The following is a 19,007-nucleotide window of genomic DNA, read 5'->3' on the forward strand; positions in this document are numbered from 1 at the left end:
CATGTGAATGCCTGCCTCTCCCACCCACACGTGGGGACTTGAGTTTCCCATGGAGCCCAGCAGTCTCGGGGGGCCCTTCCTCTCTCCTTTTCAGATGCACCATGGAGGACGCAGCCACGTACACGGTGAAGGTGAAGAATGCCTATGGCCAGGCCTCCTCCTTTGCCAAAGTCCTTGTCCGAAGTAAGCACTCCCATTCCCACCAGTCAGGCTAGCCCGCAGCACCCCCAGGGTGAGCAGAGGAGGACGTGAATCTGCGCTTAGACTGGAGAATGGCCCCTTGATGCGGGGGTATTAAGCCTGGGAGGCCCCTTGATGCAGGGCTATTGGACCTGGGACCGGGTGACCAAGACAGCCATAGAGACTCACTTCCCTGGAGCCTGCGGAACAAGGGAGAGTCCCTCAGATTGCACAACTTATACAACTATCTCCAAAAGCCGTGTTCATTTCATTGGGCTGGCCTGGGGGTCAGGACCCAGCTTATGGCCCCCAGGAGGGTGGCCTGGTCCTGCCAGCCCTCCTGAGGGGTTCCTTAGGGGGAAAGGCTGAGCCTTCCCAACTCCCCCCTGGACCTGACTTCCCCAGTTGGGTTCTGGTGCATATTTCCCAGTGGAGCAGCTCCCGACTGGTGGGGTTCTCCCAGGGGCATCTGAGAGGACGGCACAAGGCGGGGGAGACACTCGGGAGTCAGCCAGGCCCATGTCCGCATTCTGGCTCTGCCACTGACCGGCTGTGTGAGCCTGGGGTACCTCACTTCACTTCTCTGAGCTTCCTTGTCTGTAAAGGGGGTCTCCCCGCATCGCACTCAGGTGCTCAGGTGAATTAAAAGAGATGGTAGAGGTAAAGCGTGACCTGTAGTAGGTTTGGGGAAGCCGTAATTCTCTCTTCCCCACACCATGAGGAGGGCGGAGCACAGCCAGCAGGCCCTGCCTCTGGGCCCAGGAAACTGCTGCCTTGTCCTCAGGGCCCCTGAGAGAGAGGTTGCACACACACACACACACACACACACACACACAGACACGTGCGCGCACGCACACACACTTACACACACTCCCTGGGCAGCAGACAGGCTGGCATCCAGCCCCCTCCCTGCCTCTCATCAGACCTTGTCCTTCACAGTCCTCTCCCCGCATCTGCCCTGTTCCCCAAATAGCTCTTGGAAGGCAGCTGTCCCCTCCGCCAGTCCGGCTTTCTCTGGAATTTGGGCTGCCCTTATAGGCTATGCCTAGATTCAAGACCAAGGTCAAGGATCAGGGCCCTGCCTCCCTCTGTCCACCCATCCTTCCCATCCCTTCTTCCAGACCCCTGCCCCTCTCTCTATCAAGGCCAGCAACTCTGGGATCCACCCTCAGACTCCAGCCAGCCTCCTCCTAAGGAGATCCACTCACAGCCATTACCATCACTCCCCTGCTCTCATCTCCATAGCAACTGGTAAAAGGCCCCGGGTTGGGAAGCAGGAGGTCTGGGTTCTAATCCTGAGTCTTTCACTGACTTTGTGTGACTCTGGGCAGCCTCCCAGCCCCCTCCAGGCATCACTCAGGAAGGGCCTTACCAGGGACCAGTCCCAACATGGGTTCAGGCTGCTGGGGTACTAGCTGGGGGATTATGCCTCAGTTTCTTCATCCGTAAAGAGGATGAAATGGCACTAACAGACAAGGCACTGTGAGGATAATATGTGAATTAATATGTCCCATGTGAATAAGAGCTATTATTAGGCTCTGTGGTCTTTGTCAACATCGCTCTGGATATCACCCGTAAGCCCCCAGATGGCCCTAGTCTTAGCCCCGCCCTTCCCCTGCTCTGTCCCCACCAGAAATCCCATGCTGACCAGAGTTGGCCTCTATGCAGACTGCATGATCCTGACAGTGGGTCTGGGCAGAGGATGGAAATCACCATTTATTGAGCACTAACTGTGTGCCCGGTTCTGGCTGAGGGCTTCGTTCATGTGAACTCACTTATTCAGAACCCCACTATCAGGAGCGAGGAGCCACTGCCCCCAAGTTATCGAGAAAGGAGAGGCCCAGAGGGGTGAAGGAACCTCCAGCGGCCAGAGGGAGACTCACCAATAGACCAGGATGGAAACCCACAGCCAAACCCTTGCCTCTAATCTAACAGAGATATGAGGTCTGAACCTTCTCAAACTCCATTTGCTTTGGATTTTCAGCTTACGTGGGGAAGGATGCTGGCTTCGATTCGGAGATCTTTAAAAGTAAGGAGGCTCAGGGAGCCACGGCCTTCGGGGAAGAGGGTGTCTGGGCTCCTTGTCATACCTTCTTCCATAGCCCCCTTCAGAATATTAACCAACCATTGTCCACAGAGACATGTCATTGCCTATGAGCTGTTCACACTTGCAGACTGGCTTCTGGGGGTCCCCGGGCACCCCAGAGTGGCCCCCAACTGCCGAGCTATCCAGGGGCCAAAACTGAGCGAGAAAGGCAAAGCCAAACTGACAAAAGGGCATGGCTCTTCTGGCTCATCTGATCCCACCTAGATAAATCTTGGCCCCACCTCCACCCACTCCTAGGACCGGGCCCCTCCTTCCTGGCTAAGAGCACCCCAGAAACTATGCATCCTGACTCAGAGGAGTGGAAATGTCCCAGGCTAGGCTAGGTGACCTCTGAAGACTGCTGCCCTAACGTCTGTTCCCACCCCAGGACTGATGTTGGTCCCCAACGTGGAATTCACGTCAGTGCTGAAGCCAGTCTTCGCGCGAGAGAAGGAGCCCTTCTCCCTGTCCTGCTTATTCTCGGAAGATGTGTTGGATGCTGAGCAGAACATCCAGTGGCGCCAAGATGGTGAGCCCCGCCCCCCCACTCCGTCCTGGTCCTCAGCCTTCAGGGGCAGAGATGGAAGCCAGAGAGGGACCACACTGCTCTTCATCTGGGAGGCAAGGGGAGGCCAAGGCGCAGTCACAGCCACTGCCCACTGATAGCCAGGGAGGGGAAGGATGTCTGACCCTCCTTCCCCACCTGTGACCAGGCTTGCAGCCAAAGGACAAGGAGCACAGTGGCCGACAAACACCCCTAGGCACCTGCTGGGGGCTGGGGGCAGGGGGTGGGAGGTGGGGGAGGGGGGGGAGGCAGAAGAGTGGGAAAGCCACAGCAAGCCCTGAGAGACATTTGTGATAAGGCTGAGATGTCTTCCCAAACGTGTAGACCTTCCAGAATGGAGGTCCTGACAGGAGAGGGGAACACAGAGCAGGACGGCCCCACAGTGTGGCCTCGGTGTGGCCTCAGGGCAGGACCCACTTCCTGAGCCCCGGAGGCCCCTTCACCGAGTCCCTGTCCCTCTCACTGAGGTTACACTGCTGAGTCCCCACTCTCCCCACACCCCTCAACAGGCCCTCTACCTTCCGCACTGATGCCCCAACTCCCTCAGTGAGCCCCCAACCCCTTTCCCGAGCCTCCATGCCTTCAGCAAGCCCCCACTCCCTTCACTGAGCTTACAACCCCCACCCACTGAGCCTCCAACACCCACAGTGACCCCCCCAACCCCCATGCAGAGACGCTGACCCTCACAAAAGGGCCCGTCTCTCATTTCCACTTTGTCACCTCCAACTCCTCCCTGGGCCTTTGACCACTTCTCTAAATGCTCACTCCCATGTTGAGCCACCATCCCCCCTCCCCGGACCTGGCCCCACTCCCCAAACCTTCAGCAGAGGAGAGTTCGGGGCCACGTTGGCAGAGCCCTGGAGATCACCGCCCCCTCCACAACTCCCCAGCTAAGCCTCAAGCTAAGCTTCACCCACACCAGCCATACCAGCCACACTGCTGCCTCAACTCAGACCATCTAAGGGTACCCAGGGGAAGCCAGGGCCCATATTGGACCCCTCCTCTCCTCAGGGAGACTACTGAGATCCTCAGGACGCCGGCAGATCCTCTATGAAGACCGCCAGGCATCCCTGAAGGTGTCCTGTGCCTATAAGGAGGATGAGGGGCTCTACACAGTCCAGGTGCCTTCCCCCTTGGGGCTCCAGGAGCAGAGCGCTTACGTGTTTGTGAGAGGTGAGTGGGGGCTTGGAGGGTAAAAGGTGTAGCTGGAGCCCAGCAACCAGATGGGCTGTGGCATCTTCGGCAAGTTTCCCTGCCCTCTCGGGGCCTCAGTTTCCCTGTTATAAATAGGGGTGTTGAGTGAGAGTCTCCAAGAATCCCTTTGGCATCCTATGACCCTCCAAAAAGATACAGCTTGAGTCTCAGACCTAATGGGAGGTGTGGAGGGAGCACTGAGCATGGGCTGGGATGATTCCAGTACCTGGTGAGTTCTGCCTCTTGGTCTTTAAACTGATTCAGGTTCAAATCCTGACTTTGCCACTTCATTAGCTGGTGACCTTGAGCAAGTCACTTTTCCTCTGAGACTCTGTTTTCCCAACCACAAAATGGAGGGATGCTACAGGGCTCAGTTTCAATACACTGATCATTCAGGGGCATAGAGTGCAATGGGCCCCTAATGACTGGTACTCCCACAGCCTCCCAGATGCTGTTGTTAAAAAGGAGGGCTCGGCAGGGAGCCTGCTTCCCCCTCTCTCTCTCTCTGCCTGCCTCTCTGCCTATTTGCGATCTCTGTCTGTCAAATAAACAAATAAAATCTTAAAAAAAAAAAAAAAAAACAAGGAAGCTATTGTTCAGGTCCTTGAGGACCATAAGATCACAAGTGAGCCCTGGAGGGTTCCCCCGAAGTGGTTGCTGGGAGGGAGTGGGAGGGTCCGTGGCCAAAGAGACACCAAGTGAGGAACCTTCCTCTTCCCCTCCTCCCACCCCCTACTCTGGGTCTCAGATGTAGCAGCCGAGAAGCCAGGGGCCCCGGGTTCCCCTCTGAATGTCCGATGCCTGAATGTGAACAGAGACTGCCTCATTCTGACTTGGACCCCACCCAGCGACACCCGGGGCCACCCCATCACCAGCTACTCCATCGAGCTGTGAGTCAGCCTCTTGAGGGGCAGAGCCTCCTGGGGGAGACCTCATGAGAGTAAGAGCGGGGGCCACAGGATAGAGGGAGCCCCATGCCTAGCCTCAGAACCGGGCGGGAAGGAGACCAGGTCATATGATATAGGGGCAAGAGAAAGGAATCTGTACCTCCAAATCTGTCATCTCCGGTACCTGGAATTCCACCACTGGAGTCAGCCGTGTGGACCCTGGGAGGGGCAAATATGACGTGCTTGGAAGTGAGCCTGAGTAGGTATGTTGGCTCCCTTCCTCTCTGAGTGATAGACAGAGACAGGACAGCACTGACCCGGAGGGGAGGGGAGGGCCCGGAACATCCCACCCCCTGCACAAGCTGCCAGGTCCTGGCCCTAGTCTGAGGTGACAGATGCCCTGCCTCACAGCAGGTACTGAAGCTGCGTGCCTAACCTCACGGAGTCCTTGCAATCCTGTCCAGGGCAGCAGGGGACTCTGTGGTGCCCCATTCTACAGATGAGGAAACTGAGGCACATGCGGTGATGACTTTGCCCAAAGTCACATTGCTTTTCAGTGGTAGGGCCAGGATTCTGACCCCACGAGCCCACTGTCCCATCCAGCTGGCAGTGCGTGCTGGCGTACCAAGTGAGGACAGTGGTACCCGGATGGCACAGAGAGCCCAAAGTCGGAGGGTCCATCTGGACCGCATGCCAAGTTAGGGAGTGGGCGGCCCCTGGGTAAAATCCGAGTTCTATCATTCACGAGGTTTTGAGAGGAGAGCAGAACTCGAACTGGTAGCCTGGGGTGAAGGAATGGCCTTCGTAGGGGCTCAGACCCGGCAGGTGTGAGTCGGGGGCAGGGCCTGAAGCCGGGGCCTCTCTCCCGCAGGTGCCAGGGCGAGTCTGCGCAGTGGGTTCCCTGGCACGAGGCCCCTGGCGGGACCTGTCGGTGCCCCATCCAAGGCCTTCTGGAAGGCCAGAGCTATCGGTTCCGGGTGCGAGCTGTCAGCAGAGCAGGCAGCAGCCTCCCCTCCAAGGCATCAGAACTGGTTGTCATGCGCGACCATGATGAAGACCGGAGAAAGACAGGTGGGTGCAGAGGCCCTGAGGAACATTCTAGAGCATCCATCAGGGCACTCTGAGGACCGCTGCATGCAGGACACAGGTAGCACAGACCCCATACCAAGCCTTATTTCAAGGGGTTGGGGGAGACAAGGCACAGCCCTCGGGAACTGCTAGTCTGATGAGGGAGACACAGTCTCAGGAACTCCTAGGCTGTGGGAGGAAGCACAGTGCTGTCCTTAGGAACCCCTAGCCTGAGGGGGAAGGGACAACTAGTCTAACGGAAGAAACACGAATCTGTCCACAGGAGATGCTAATCTGAGGGGGGAACCACAGCACCTTCTTCAGATACCCTGAAGGAAAAAAACAGCCCTGCCTCAGGAGCCCTGAGCTGGGAGAGATATGGGGGTGGTGGTGCAGGCACCACCCTTTCAGCCTTGAGGGGTCACCCTGACTTGGGTTTGCCTCCCAGCTCCGCCTTACCCTAGGTATCCGACCCCAGGCGCATCACTTCTCCTCTGTCCCCATTTGTTGCAAGGAGACAGGGCATCTCTCAGGGTCTAGAACAGCAGTGTTCCACTTTGGACCCTGGAGAATTGCGGGCTACCAGAGAGCACCTGCCTGAGGTCACACAATGAGGGGCCTAAAGGGCAGGACTGGGAAGAGGGTGAGGAATCAGCACCCCGCGTGGACAGGTCCTGCCCTGACCCTCCCTGACCCGGCCCCACCCCCACACACCCTGCACCCCCTGCTTCTCCCCCAACGTGCTCTGTTCTCCACCCTAGAGATCTCCTTTGACCTGGGAAACAAGATCACAATCAACACAGATGATTTTGAAGGTACGTGTGAACCTCCTGACACTCTGCCTCGAGCTGTGAGTCAGCCTCCTTTATGTTTCTGGAAACTCGGGGAAACAAAGTGGCCGAGAGGCGGAAGGTGTCTGTGTGCGGGCTATGGGGAGGCGAGGGCGGGTGAGGTCCATCTGGAGGAGGCCAGGGTCCTCAGGTGACCTCGGCCCGTCTTGCCGTGCCCCTTGTGGAGGAGGTGGCATGTTGGGGAAAGTCCTGGGGAGGACATCGGGAGACGAGGCTTGTGGCCCTGGCTCTGCCTGGCCCTGCTGGATGACAAGGAGCAAGTTCCTGCCCCTCTCTGGGCCCAGTTCCTCTTCTATGAAACGAGGGGTCTCTGAGGGCCCACCCCATCTCCTCCTCGATGACTCTGATTCCAGATTTTGTGACCATCCCCTCGCCCCCCACCAACGTCCACGCCAGTGAGATCCGTGAGGCCTACGTGGTTCTGAGCTGGGAGGAGCCAAGGCCTCGGGGCAGAGCTCCCCTGACATACACTCTGGAGAAGGTACAGAGACCCCACGGGCCCCAGCCCCAGGCTGGGCTGAAAAGCAGACACCGCCGGCGCATGGAGGCATCGGGGGCATGGGCAGGGGGACAGCTGGAGAGATGGCAGACGGTGTCCCTGGGTGGCTTTCAGAGACTAGAGGAGAATCTGTACCTGGAAGGTACCTGCCCCTCCATGGGGGCAGACCTTCCAAAGTGACCTGAGCCCCGTGTGGCCAGTGACTGGCAGCAGCTCCTGGGGCTGTTCGTGGAAATGCCCAGAATTAAGACATACAGATGATGGTGACAACAGTACAATCCACCATTTCCTGGGTACCTCCCCGCCCCCGGGTCTGGCTGGCATGGGGCCACACATCAGGTCCAGCAGGCATTCCTGGCCAAGGCCATGCATGTTGGGAGGGTACCCACAAGCCAGGGTCACAGTGGGCAGCCCTCCCATAGCAGGAGGTTGAGGACGGGCCGCCTGGAGGCAGTTCCCACCCACATGGGGCAGGGGCAGGTGTCTGGAGCTGTGGGCCGCTCGTGCATGCAGGGCGGATCTCACAGCGGAGCTGAGGCAGCTGGCAGGGTGAAAAACAGCGTGGTGTTAAGATCAACTCAAATCCTGGCTTCTGCTATGCAAGCCAGGTTCCTGAGCTCCCTGAGCCTCAGTTTCCTCCGGCGGCAAATGGAGAATGAAATAAGACGCCGCACGCAGCCAGCTGGGCCAGCAGCTCCGGGCCTGAAAATATGCCCCAAGGACACATTGTTGGCCCTAACCCCCCCTAGAGGAAGAGACGAGGTTTGCTTCTCATTACTCACCGTGCCCAGCACAGGACCTGGCACACAGCAGGTGGACAGTACAGGGTTAGTGAAAGTCCCAGGGAGGAGTCTCCACCTCCGGTTGTTCATACGGGCCTCTCTTGGCACACTCAGGGTGGGGGAGGGGGGAGGGAGGGGAGGGAGTTCAAATCTTGTCTCCGTGTGACCTTGGGCCAGTTATGGAGTCTCCCTGTGCCTCAGTTTCCTCTTCTGTAAAAGAGAGGTAATAACCATACACACATCATAGAGCCAATACAAGGACCAAGTAAGGCACCTATGGACTTAGAATAGAGAACACACATAGAGGCACACAGGAGGTGCTCAGCAATGTTTGCTGGTTTTATTGTGGGGTTTTGTGTGTGTGTGTGTGTGTGTGTGTGTGTGTGTGTGTGGCCAAGCTGAGTTCTGGACTCCTGGCAGGTGGGTGGGCCTTGGGAGGGGAAAGCATGGCAGGTAGGGAGTAGGGTGCACGGCGGGGTCAGTGAGTTCCCCCAGTGCTTCTGGATCTTTCCTGGAACCTGCACTGCCCTCAGCTCGTCACCCTCTATCTGCCCAGAGATGCAGGATTTGTGGCTACCTTTTGGGTCCCTTACGCTGGGGAGAGTGAACAGGTTTGGGGACACCCACAGCTGGGCTTAAATACCGAATACACCAGTTATTAGATGCATGACTTTCAGCCAAGGGACTTAAACTCCCTGAGCACAAGTTTTCTCACTGGTGGGGAAATTAATACCCCCCTTCAAGGTTATCATGAAAATTCATTCCTTTTCTCATTTATGGGTCCCGCCAAACATAGACTGAGCACCTCCCATGTGCCAGGACTCTTCCCGGCCCTGGGGACATGGCAGTGGATAAAACAGGCAAACCCCTGCCTCATGGAGCTAAGCTTCGAGTCAGGGGTGTGAGGACTGACGGTAAAGGAAATAAATCAGGAAAATCCTTAGCACATTAGATAGTGGTAGGCATAAAGGCAAAAGACTAAAAGCGGGGAAGGGGTCTGAAGTGTTGAGGGAAGGGATGGCTGACATTTTAGATTAGAGGCTGGGAGTTCTCCCTGAGAAGGTGAGTTTTGAATAAAAACCTAAAGGAAAGGAGGAGCCTACCAGAGATTTCTGCAGGGAAGAACATCCCCGGCAAAGGGGTAAGCAAGTGCAAAGGCCCAGAGGCAGGAGTTAGGCCTGGCGCCATCGGGAATAGCAGGGAGGCATGGGGCAAAGGGGGAGTGAATGTGACCAGACAGGTAGCAAGGGTCAGGCCACAGAGAAGCTTTGGCTCTAAGAGAGATGGTGGTTGTGGGCAGCCGGGGACAGTGATCTGACTTGTGTAGTGAAGGGATCTTCTGACCATCATTTGGAGAAGAGAGTGATGTAGCTCCGGTAAAAGATGATGGTGGCTTGGATCAAAGTTGTAGCAAGGGCATCAGGGTGGTAAGCCAGGGTGGGATTCTGGATGAATTCTGAAGATAGGGTCAAATGGATTTGTTGATGGAGCCTATTTGGGGTGGGAGGGACAAAGGGAAGGAATCCAGGATACCTTCAAGGATTTTTTTTGGCCTGAGCCACTTAACCTTAACTGGTTAAGGTCCCATTAACCAAATGTGGGTGATTTGGGGGGAAGATCCAGAGTGGAGTTCTGGACACGGCAGATGTGAGATGCTCGGTAGGCACCGGGCAGAGATGTGGAGGAGGCAGAAGGGTCCAGAGTTCGGTGTTCAGAGGCAGCCAGGGCCGGGGGTCAGAAGTGAATGAGAGCCCCCAGCACAGAGCCCAGTGCCAGGCAGCTGCTTCACCAATGCGCCTTTCTCTCCTTTGTCACAGTCAGTCATAGGTAGTGGCACCTGGGAGGCCATCCATACAGACACTCCTGTGAAATCCCCAAGGTTCGCCCTTTTGGATCTGGAGAAAGGGAAGTCGTATGTCTTCAAAGTGCGAGCCATAAACCAGTATGGCATGAGCGATCCCTCGGAGCCCAGTGAGCCCATCGCCTTGAGGGGGAAGCCAGGTACTGATGTGATGCCGGAGATGGGGGCTAGGCCAGGCCAGGCCAGGCTGTCAGCCTCCAGGGCCAGGGCCCCATCGCCCGCAGGGACAAAACCATGCTCATTTCCCTGTCCCTGACCCCTTCTTCCCATCTTGAAATGGCAAAGCAACATGATCTCAGGCCTGTCAAGTTTCAGAACACCAGGAATCGCATCTCTCTGGGTAGGGAGCTCGTGAGAGTTCGGGGATTTTTTTCCAGCTCAACAATTCATATGTTGCAGAATCTAGCTGGTCCAGTGCAGGGGCCAAGTGTGAGCAGGGGTGTCCCTCAGGTCTAACGCTATCCCACCCAAGCTCTAGCTCCCCAGGCAGGACGCCTCTCAGTAGCCACACTGTGTGGACCTGGGCGAGTCATTGCCTACCCGCAAACCTTGCTGTCCTCAGCTGTCAAATGTGCTGTTCCCAAGGCCTGGTTATGGCTCCCACCTCCATCCCTGAGTCTCCCAGGTGCAGCTCCGTCCTGGTCCCCACTCCGGGGCCCCTCCTTCTCCTGAGGCTTCCGGATTCTGGGGCTCTTTGAGTTTTGATAAGATCAGATCAGAAGGTTCCCTGCAGCTGTCACGACTGAGACTGGCCCTTTAAGGAGCCCAGCTGTAGCACTACCAAGCCCAGGGGAGCCTGGTGGGCTGCGGGGCCCATCTGGGGGAGAGAGCAAAGTCCTAGATTTGCTCTGTTCCAATAATATAGGAAATATATGTGTGTGCACACGTATATGCATATGTATTATATGTGTATTTGTGTGTGTGTGTGTATATATATATATGCATATATACATTCATAGCAAATATGAACGGGTTGGTGAGCAAGTGATGTTTTCCTTTGATTCTGGCCCAGTTAACATTTAGCCACAATTCAGGGTCTGACCTATGAGCGGTTTATGACTGAATGTGTGATCACAGTCTCTGAAGCACAAAGAAGTTTTAGGGCAAAGTTCTCGTACATGTCAGTAAAAGAAAGAAGAGAAGAAGGGGGGGGGGGCTGGGAGGGAAGGGAAGAAAAAAGAAAAAGCGTTTACTTGTATGAGAAAAGTAAGATTATTATACAAAAATGGGAAAACACCAAAAAAAGCAAAAAAGAGTGGCCGGGGAGGAGAAAGGGACAGAGACTGAAGATAAATGAATGGAGGCTTTCGTGAGGAAGCGGAGATATTTGGAGGTGAGAGGGGAGAGGACTTGTGACTAATAGGGCCTGGGAAAGGCACCCCCCCCCCGAGGCTCCTGGGTCATGCCTGCCCCCCCGTCCCCGCCCCCTGGATTGCAGGGGTTGGGGGGTTCTCCTAGCCTTTCCCCACTCCCCTCTCCTCCCCAGTTTGTTAGGCCAGCATCCTCACACAGCCCACGTTTCTGTTTTTTAGCTACTCTCCCTCCTCCAGCTCAAGTTCAAGCGTTCCGAGACACGCAGACATCTGTATCCCTGACCTGGGAGCCCTTGAAAGACGCCCCAGAGCTCCTGGGTTATTACATCTACTCCCGGGAGGCGGGATCATCTGAGTGGCAAACTGTGAACAACAAGCCCATCCAGGGCTGCAAGTGAGTTTGCCCCACCCCTCCCGCAAGGACTGCCCACACCTGCCGTTCCTAGTGTGCTGCTGGGCACTGTTCTTTCTTCTTCTCAGACGGAGGCATAGAGCGCTTAAGTAACTTGCCCAGACTCCCTTAGCTAGTCATGGAGACACTGGGACTTGGCCAGGACGACCTTGTCTTTGGCACACACTGGCTGAGGGCATCCTGTCTCTAGAGGAGATGGAATGAGTCTCGTCCCTCCTGGAGCTTAGAGACAGAGAGAGGCAGAGGATGCGGCCATGGAGGCCAGGGTTCAGGCTCTGCCTGCGCCCCTCCCTTGCCTGGGGCTCTTGCACTGACACTTGCCTTCCCAAGCCTGGGGGAGCCACAGAGCCCCCGCTTTCAGCTGGGTAGGACCACACTCTCCTCCCCGTTGAAGCTCCCGCCTCACAAGCCCCTGGTCCTTGCAGGCAGTGAACCACGAGGCTTCTGGGCTCACGTTTTGAGGCTCTGTGGGGTCAAGGGCTTGGGTGGCGAGGGCTCTCCCCAACTTTCCATCAGCCGGCTGGCTGAGCCCTGAGCACAGTCACCTGGGTCCTCCTTGGCCAGGAGCCTCTTGACCATCTGACCCAGAAAAAGGGACAGGACCTTGAACCCCACAAGTCATTGGTGTCTCATGGTCATCTGTGAGGGGTCACTCACAACTTGTTATTGCTAAAGATCCCAAGTGGGAGAATCATCAAAGTTTTTACAGATTCGGACAGATTTGACCAAGTTGTCAATAGAACATCTCCCTCCCGCTTGCATTTGGTGTGGTTCCATGAGGGAGTCACTGGAAGGGAGTGGCATGTCTGGGACACTTATCACACACGGTGTGGGGGGAGGAGGCACGGGCTTCTCTGGAATGTCTAGAGAACTCGTGTGTGCATGCCATCAGTGACATGTGTCATGGCTGGAAAGAGGCAACCACCACCGCCGGGGAGTGCTGCCTGTGTGAAGGCATCAAGGGAGCCCCGTAGGGCTGTGGGGGTCCGGTTCCCTGCCCTATGGCTGGCCCCACAGCACCAGGCTTTCACTGGAGGTGCTCAGACAGCATCCGAACGTCTGAATGGATGAGTAACAGACGGGCAGCTCTGCGCTCTGATTCAGGAGGCCTGGGCTGTCCCAACTCTGTTCCTAACGGGCTGTGTACTCTCGGCTCGCCTCTTTCCTTCTGGGGGAGGCCCTCTCTCCCCACCTGTAAAATGAAGAAATGGGACAGTTTGATCCCTCGAGATTCCCCCCCCCAACATTCCCACATTCATCTTCATCCTCATGTCCAAAACAGGGGTGTTATGACGAAGGCCCGAGTTTCCGTAGATGACAGGGGGCGCCGTGGCTAGATGTGTGCACGTGGCTGCCGTCACTGCTGTCATCGTCAACTTCTGAGGTCCACAGGGGCCAGTCTCTAGGGAGTCACCCCTGGCCTCACCCGTTCAGGTCCTCCCTGAGCCTTGTCCCCTTGGTGCTCCGTCTGTCTTACTGAGGCATGTTCCCCATTGGAGTGCGTGTCCCCGAGCAGGGAACTAGTTTCTCTGTCAGCCATCAGCACTTGATTTTGGTCCTCGGGTCTCGTCAGGGATGCCTGGCTGGGAGAAGCTCCCTGTAGGGCCAGATTTGCTGCAGGACGCTGTTGGTAAGGGAAAAGAGAGAAAGGGGTCTGCCATTTGCGTTTCACCAAGAAGGGACAGAATGAGGACATTTTTCTCTAAAGCAGAGCATATCTGGATGTAGGTAGGTCTCTGGTTGACAGTTCTCCTTGGGGGCCTTGGAAAGGATGCCAGGCTGCAGAATCACAGCACTCGGAATAAGGGACACTGTCGTGTTTCAGGGACGAAGCCCAAAGTCCTGGAGATGCGCCAGGTGGCACAGGTCTGGGGTTGGCTCCCTGGGCCATGACTGTGTGAGTTCAAGGTGGATAGCATGATGGTCTGATTTACAGATATTACAAAATAATGACCACCAGAGGCTTAGTCAACGTCTGTCATCTCATATAGATACAATAAAAAGAAAAGAAAGAAAGAGGGGCATACGGGTGGCTCAGTTGGTTAAGTGTCTGCCTTCTGTTCAGGTTGTGATCCCAGGGTCCTGGGATCAATTCCTGCCTCAGGCTCCCTGCTCAGTGGGGAGTCTGCTTCTCCCTCTGCCCCTCAACCCACTTGTATTTTTTCTCTTGTTCACTCTCTCTCAAGTTAGATTTTTATAGATTTTTTTATTTTTTTTTTTTAAAGATTTTATTTATTTATTTGACAGACAGAAATCACAAGTAGGCAGAGAAGCAGGCAGAGAGAGAAGAGGAAGCAGGCTCCCTGCTGAGCAGAGAGCCCGATGCGGGGCTCGATCCCAGAACCCTAGGATCATGATCCCAGCCGAAGGCAGAGGCTTTAACCCACTGAGCCACCCAGGTGGCCCGATTGTATTTATTTATATACCACAGAGAGCGAGTGCACAACTAGGGGGAGCAGCAGTGGGAGAGGGAGAAGCAGGCTCCCCACTGAGCAGGGAGCCCGATGCGGGCCTCGTTGCCAGGACCCTGGGATCATGACCTGAGCCGAAGGCAGACGCTTAACCGACTGAGCCACCCAAGGGTCCCTCTTTCAAATTAATAAATAAAATCTTTTTTTTTTTTTTTTTTTAAGAAAGAGATTATTTCTCCTTGTAATGAGGACTTTTAGGATCTACTCTCTAACAGCTTTCTCGTATATCACACAGTGGGGTTAACTATGGTCGCTGTGGTGTGTATTACACCTCGAGTATTGATTTCTCTTAAAGCTGGAAGTTTGTACCTTTTGATTACCTTCCTCCAGCCTTTCAAATCTTAAGAACATCACCCTCTAGAGTGCGGACACCACTGTGGGGGCAAGGGCCAATATCTTTAGGTAAGAGCTAGTCGCAAACCCTCAAATCCCACTGCTGGGGGCCACTTATCCCACGAGCTGTTCTAGAAAGTTCAGGGATGTCTGCAACCTGTTTGGCCTTCTCTGAAAGCTCGCCCATGTCTCTTCCAGGTTTACAGTTCCCGGGCTAAGGACGGGGAAGGAGTACGAGTTTTGCATCAGATCAGTCAGCGAGGCTGGGGTAGGCGAGAGCTCACCCACCACTGACCCCATCAGGGTCAAGCAGGCTCTGGGTAAGTCCGAAGGGCAGGTGCAGCCTACAAGTCTCTTTGGGGCAGCCCTGGGCTGGGCAGAGAGCAGGGGCTTATAGATCACATTTTGGAGGGTGTAACCCAGAGACCAAGGGACCGTATGTCTTCTGAGGGGATCTAGAGCAGATCCTGACCTCCCCCTTTCCTTTGGGAGGAAAGGACAATGGCCTGAGATCATAGGACGATATCTGACCAGCTCTGGACCCAGGTGTCCTGTAGGGAGCAGAGTCAAGGTTACCAGCAAATGCCCCTGGCTAAGCCAGTACCCCCCTGAGCAAAGTGGGCTCCCTGGGGACCCCCTGCCCCATCCGGCCACCCACAGGAAGCAGCAGTCCTCACCTACTTCCTCCCCACAGCCACACCATCTGCACCATACGATTTCGTGCTCCTGAACTGTGGGAAGAATGATATGGTCATTGGGTGGAAGCCCCCCAAACGTTGTGGAGGTGGCAAGATCCTGGGCTACTTCCTGGACCAGCATGACTCAGAGGAGCTGGACTGGCACCCAGTCAACCAGCAGCCCATCCCCACCCGGGTCTGCAAGGTAAGCCTGGAATGGGGCCACTGGCCTGGGCAGGTGGAGACCAGAGGTCACTATTGGAGGTCCTAAAGCCAAGAGAGGCCTCAGGTTCCCTGAGCCTGATAATCTGGCTAATTCTCAAGTGCAAAGTCGCATAACTGATCTCGTTTAAGGCCCCCTGGTCTTCCTGCTCTGATGTCTCCCCTGCCACCATACCTCTTTCCCCTTTGGTCCCAGCCCTGGTTTTCACCGTCTGTCTCTGTTCTTCAAGGTCAGTAACCTTCGTGAAGGCCACTTCTATGAGTTCCGTGCCCGGGCAGCAAACTGGGCAGGGGTTGGCGAGCTGTCAGCACCCAGTAGCCTGTTTGAGTGCAAAGAGTGGACGATGCCCCAACCAGGTGAGAGGTCCAAAGATGCCGAAGTCCAGCACCTGCCCCCGCCCCACCCTCCACCCCAAGTCCAACCAGTGAGATGAGCACCATTGAGCTTTCTGTTGGTCCCAGACCTCAGACCACTGGCTTTTTCCACCAAGAGACCCCGTAACCTCTGACACAGACAGTCTGGCTCTGGCCACAGACCAATGTCAAACTCCAAGGGCACACCACGAGGGCGACCCTCACCCTGCACACCACTCCCACAACCCCGTTAGCTTTTCCCCAAATGAGCCCTCACCTCCTCCCTAGGAAGGAAGGATCACAACCTTCCATCATTCTGTTCAGCTCGGTGCTGGTTTTTGCAAGTGAAGGGCAGATCATTAGTATGCGGGATGCTTGAGACAATAATTATGAACAATTGATATTTGTCGGGTACTTACCAGATACCACAGATTCCACAAGTTTTGCCATCAATGTTCATAACAGCACTGGATTTTAAGAACTATTATTATCCTTACTTTGCAGATGAGGAGACAGGAACATAGGGGCCGAATAACTTGCCCAGAGTCCCCATAGCCTGAGAAGGTGGAGCTGGGGCACGAACCCCAGTGAGGTCACGCCTTTGCCCTACACTGATCACTGAGAAAGCAAAGGTGTTAGAATGGTTACGGCCCCCTGGGATAGAGCAGGGGAAGATCAAGAGGGAAGATCACGGATACTTTCGGAAAAAGTGAGGCTGAGCCTGTTTTGAAGAGTTAACCCTATCTCAGGCCTAGGTCAAGACCAAGCTTTGTCATGAAACCAAGATCTGTCAGGTCCCTGCCTTGCCCAGAACAGGCACTTCCCGGCCCGGTTGTTACTGACAGACTGACAAGGGTTGGAGACTGACCACCCAGCTCGCTGCCCACCTCTCTGGCTGGCCCACACCTCCTCTGCCCCATCTCCCACAGGCCCCCCGTATGATGTGCAGGCGTTCGAGGTGCGGGCCACCTCCCTGATGCTAAAGTGGGAGCCCCCACTGTACACCGGGGCTGGGCCCATCACGGGCTACAGCATCAGTGTCCAAGAGGAAGGCTCTGAAGAATGGAAGCCAGTCACCCCAGACCTCATCTCTGGCACCCACCTGAGGGTGAGTCCCTGCCCCTTCACCCCCTAAACTCCCCCCTGAGCCTTCCCTGCCACTGGACATGGCAGGATTACAGAACATCAGAGCCAGCATGACCCTCAGAGATCACTGCCCTCACTTAATGTCAGCAGAGGGCCAGAGAGGGGAAGGGCCCCACCCAGGGTCACACAGTAAGTTGACAGTCGGGCTGGCTGGATGGCTGCTTGTCTTAACCTGCTCCAGGCTGGGCGGACTCCTCCCTAAACTCCTATCAGCCAGGTAGGTCAGCACTGGACATGCATCTCCCTTGAGCAAGGAATTCTGCTTCTGGGATTGGACTGTAAGGAAAGATTAAGCAAATGGGCAAAGATCTAAGGGCAAAGATACTCACTGCAGTATTATTTATCAACGTAAAAGTTGGAAACAATTTAAATGTCCATCTGTAGGGGCTTCGCTTAAATAAATCAGTGTATCCTTCAGACGGAATCCTGTGCTCAGTCGTATCAAGACTATGGTATTTTAAGGACAATGGGTTGGTCCTGCAGGTATGTTTTGACATGAAAATATATCCATCATAGGTGGCTAAGAAAAAAATCAGAATACAAGTAGGCTACTCACGTTAGAAAACATACTACATCTATATTTCATACATTAACAAACATCTACGCAGATAGCTATTTCTTAATTTACATGAGAAACTCTCAACTCTTGGGATAAATAAGAAATTTAGCAGAGTCATCGGTGTTATTCACCTGGGATGGTCGTTTTAACTTCTACTAACTCCCAGAAATTGTCCATGCCAGAAAACAAAATAAGTGTAGATCGCAGTGTTCCTAGCGGACACAAATCACTACTTTAGACCATCAGTGAGAATCCCGACTTCCGGGTTCCGGGTTGGGGGGAGGGGGTGGGGACGCCGCCCCGCCCACGCACCCCACCCCCACCCCCTCCGCCGCACACCCAGAGCCCAGCTCTGCAGCCAGCCTGACTCACGGCCCCCCTGTGTTTGAGGAACAGGGGGGACAGTTCTGTGATGTGGATTGGATTTTGTTTTCTGGAGCTCTAGGGAAAGGGGAAATGTCTTCTCCAGCTCACTTCCATGAGGTGTTTTTCCAGCGAGCAGGAGGGTGAGGGGTTTTCAAGACCACACTAACAAACAGTGTGCACTCCACGTTTCTCACGGCTTATGCGCATTTCAATGTCTAAACGGATCTTTACAAAATTGTTATTTCTGGCCATCTCTGGGGAAGGGGACTGCCAGAGAGGCGATAACCCTTCCTTTTATGTTGTTTATTGCTTTAATATTTTCCCAACAATTGTGTGTGTCTTTTATACTGCGGGGAAAAAAAAAAAACCTTTCATTTCAAAAAAATAACAGTAAACCCACCTAAAACAGAAGCAGGGAAAACAAGCCTTAGCCAGGGGGATGCTCTGAGACCACAGGGGCCAGGCTCCCTGTGGTTAAATCAGCCAGCCCCGGGGCAGCTGGTCTCAGAGAGCCCTGTGAGATGGACAGTCCCTCTGCCTCCCACATAGGTTAGCCCAGGCCAGGGCTGGGTGAGCCTTGGTTACTTGGCCCATTTCTGCAGTGCGGGTCGTTGACTGGCATTCACTCAGTCATGTAGTAAATGCTTCTTGACACCAACTTAGCACCTGGCCTGGAACCAGGTCTTAGACAGAAAGAGTTAAATAAGTCTTGGTCTTTAGGGTAACAGGCAATTACCAGACTGTGCACTGTACCACTGAGGGGGTCCAACGGGATTCTGGGAGTTCCATGGAGGAAGATAAGAGGCCCTTCCTGGAGTCCTCGGATCTGCCTGAGCTGAGCAGGCAAAGACAAGTTGGCGTTGGCTAGACCGAGAAAGAAGGGAGGGCATTCCAGGGAGAGGGCTCAGCAAGGGCAAAGGCAGGGAGCTAGGAAAGGGGAAACATGAGATGAACATGGGCACCTGGAGGGAGCCATGGAGTAAAGGGGACCCCCAGAGAGGAAGAACGCAGGAGGCTAAGGCCTGGTTAGGAAGACTTCAGGGACTAAACTGCAAAATCTGAACTTTACCCTGAAGGCCACTGAGAGGTTTCAACACAGACCGGCGTCTTAGAAAAATTGGCAGAAGGAAAGGCTGACTGGGAAGAAGGGCCTAGAGTCAGGGACAGCATTTAGGAAACTG

At 55.0% G+C, this 19,007-nt stretch overlaps 1 protein-coding gene across 2 annotated transcripts in view; it reads left to right on the top strand.

The window, feature by feature from the left end:
* The window catches only part of MYOM3 (myomesin 3), a 46,315-nt gene that overhangs the window by 11,992 nt on the left and 15,316 nt on the right, over positions 1–19,007 (top strand). For both annotated transcript variants that reach the window (XM_032302910.1, XM_032302911.1), the window contains 14 exons: positions 95–183; positions 2,165–2,209; positions 2,655–2,795; positions 3,843–4,004; positions 4,774–4,915; positions 5,784–5,983; positions 6,742–6,795; positions 7,185–7,312; positions 9,930–10,113; positions 11,506–11,680; positions 14,701–14,822; positions 15,197–15,384; positions 15,632–15,758; positions 16,685–16,863. In XM_032302910.1, coding sequence (XP_032158801.1) covers positions 95–183; positions 2,165–2,209; positions 2,655–2,795; positions 3,843–4,004; positions 4,774–4,915; positions 5,784–5,983; positions 6,742–6,795; positions 7,185–7,312; positions 9,930–10,113; positions 11,506–11,680; positions 14,701–14,822; positions 15,197–15,384; positions 15,632–15,758; positions 16,685–16,863 — 1,936 coding nt within the window. The remainder of the gene's footprint in view (positions 1–94; positions 184–2,164; positions 2,210–2,654; positions 2,796–3,842; positions 4,005–4,773; positions 4,916–5,783; positions 5,984–6,741; positions 6,796–7,184; positions 7,313–9,929; positions 10,114–11,505; positions 11,681–14,700; positions 14,823–15,196; positions 15,385–15,631; positions 15,759–16,684; positions 16,864–19,007) is intronic.

The sequence above is a fragment of the Mustela erminea genome, chromosome 10 (genome assembly GCF_009829155.1).
Source record: "Mustela erminea isolate mMusErm1 chromosome 10, mMusErm1.Pri, whole genome shotgun sequence".
Lineage (NCBI taxonomy): Eukaryota > Metazoa > Chordata > Mammalia > Carnivora > Mustelidae > Mustela > Mustela erminea.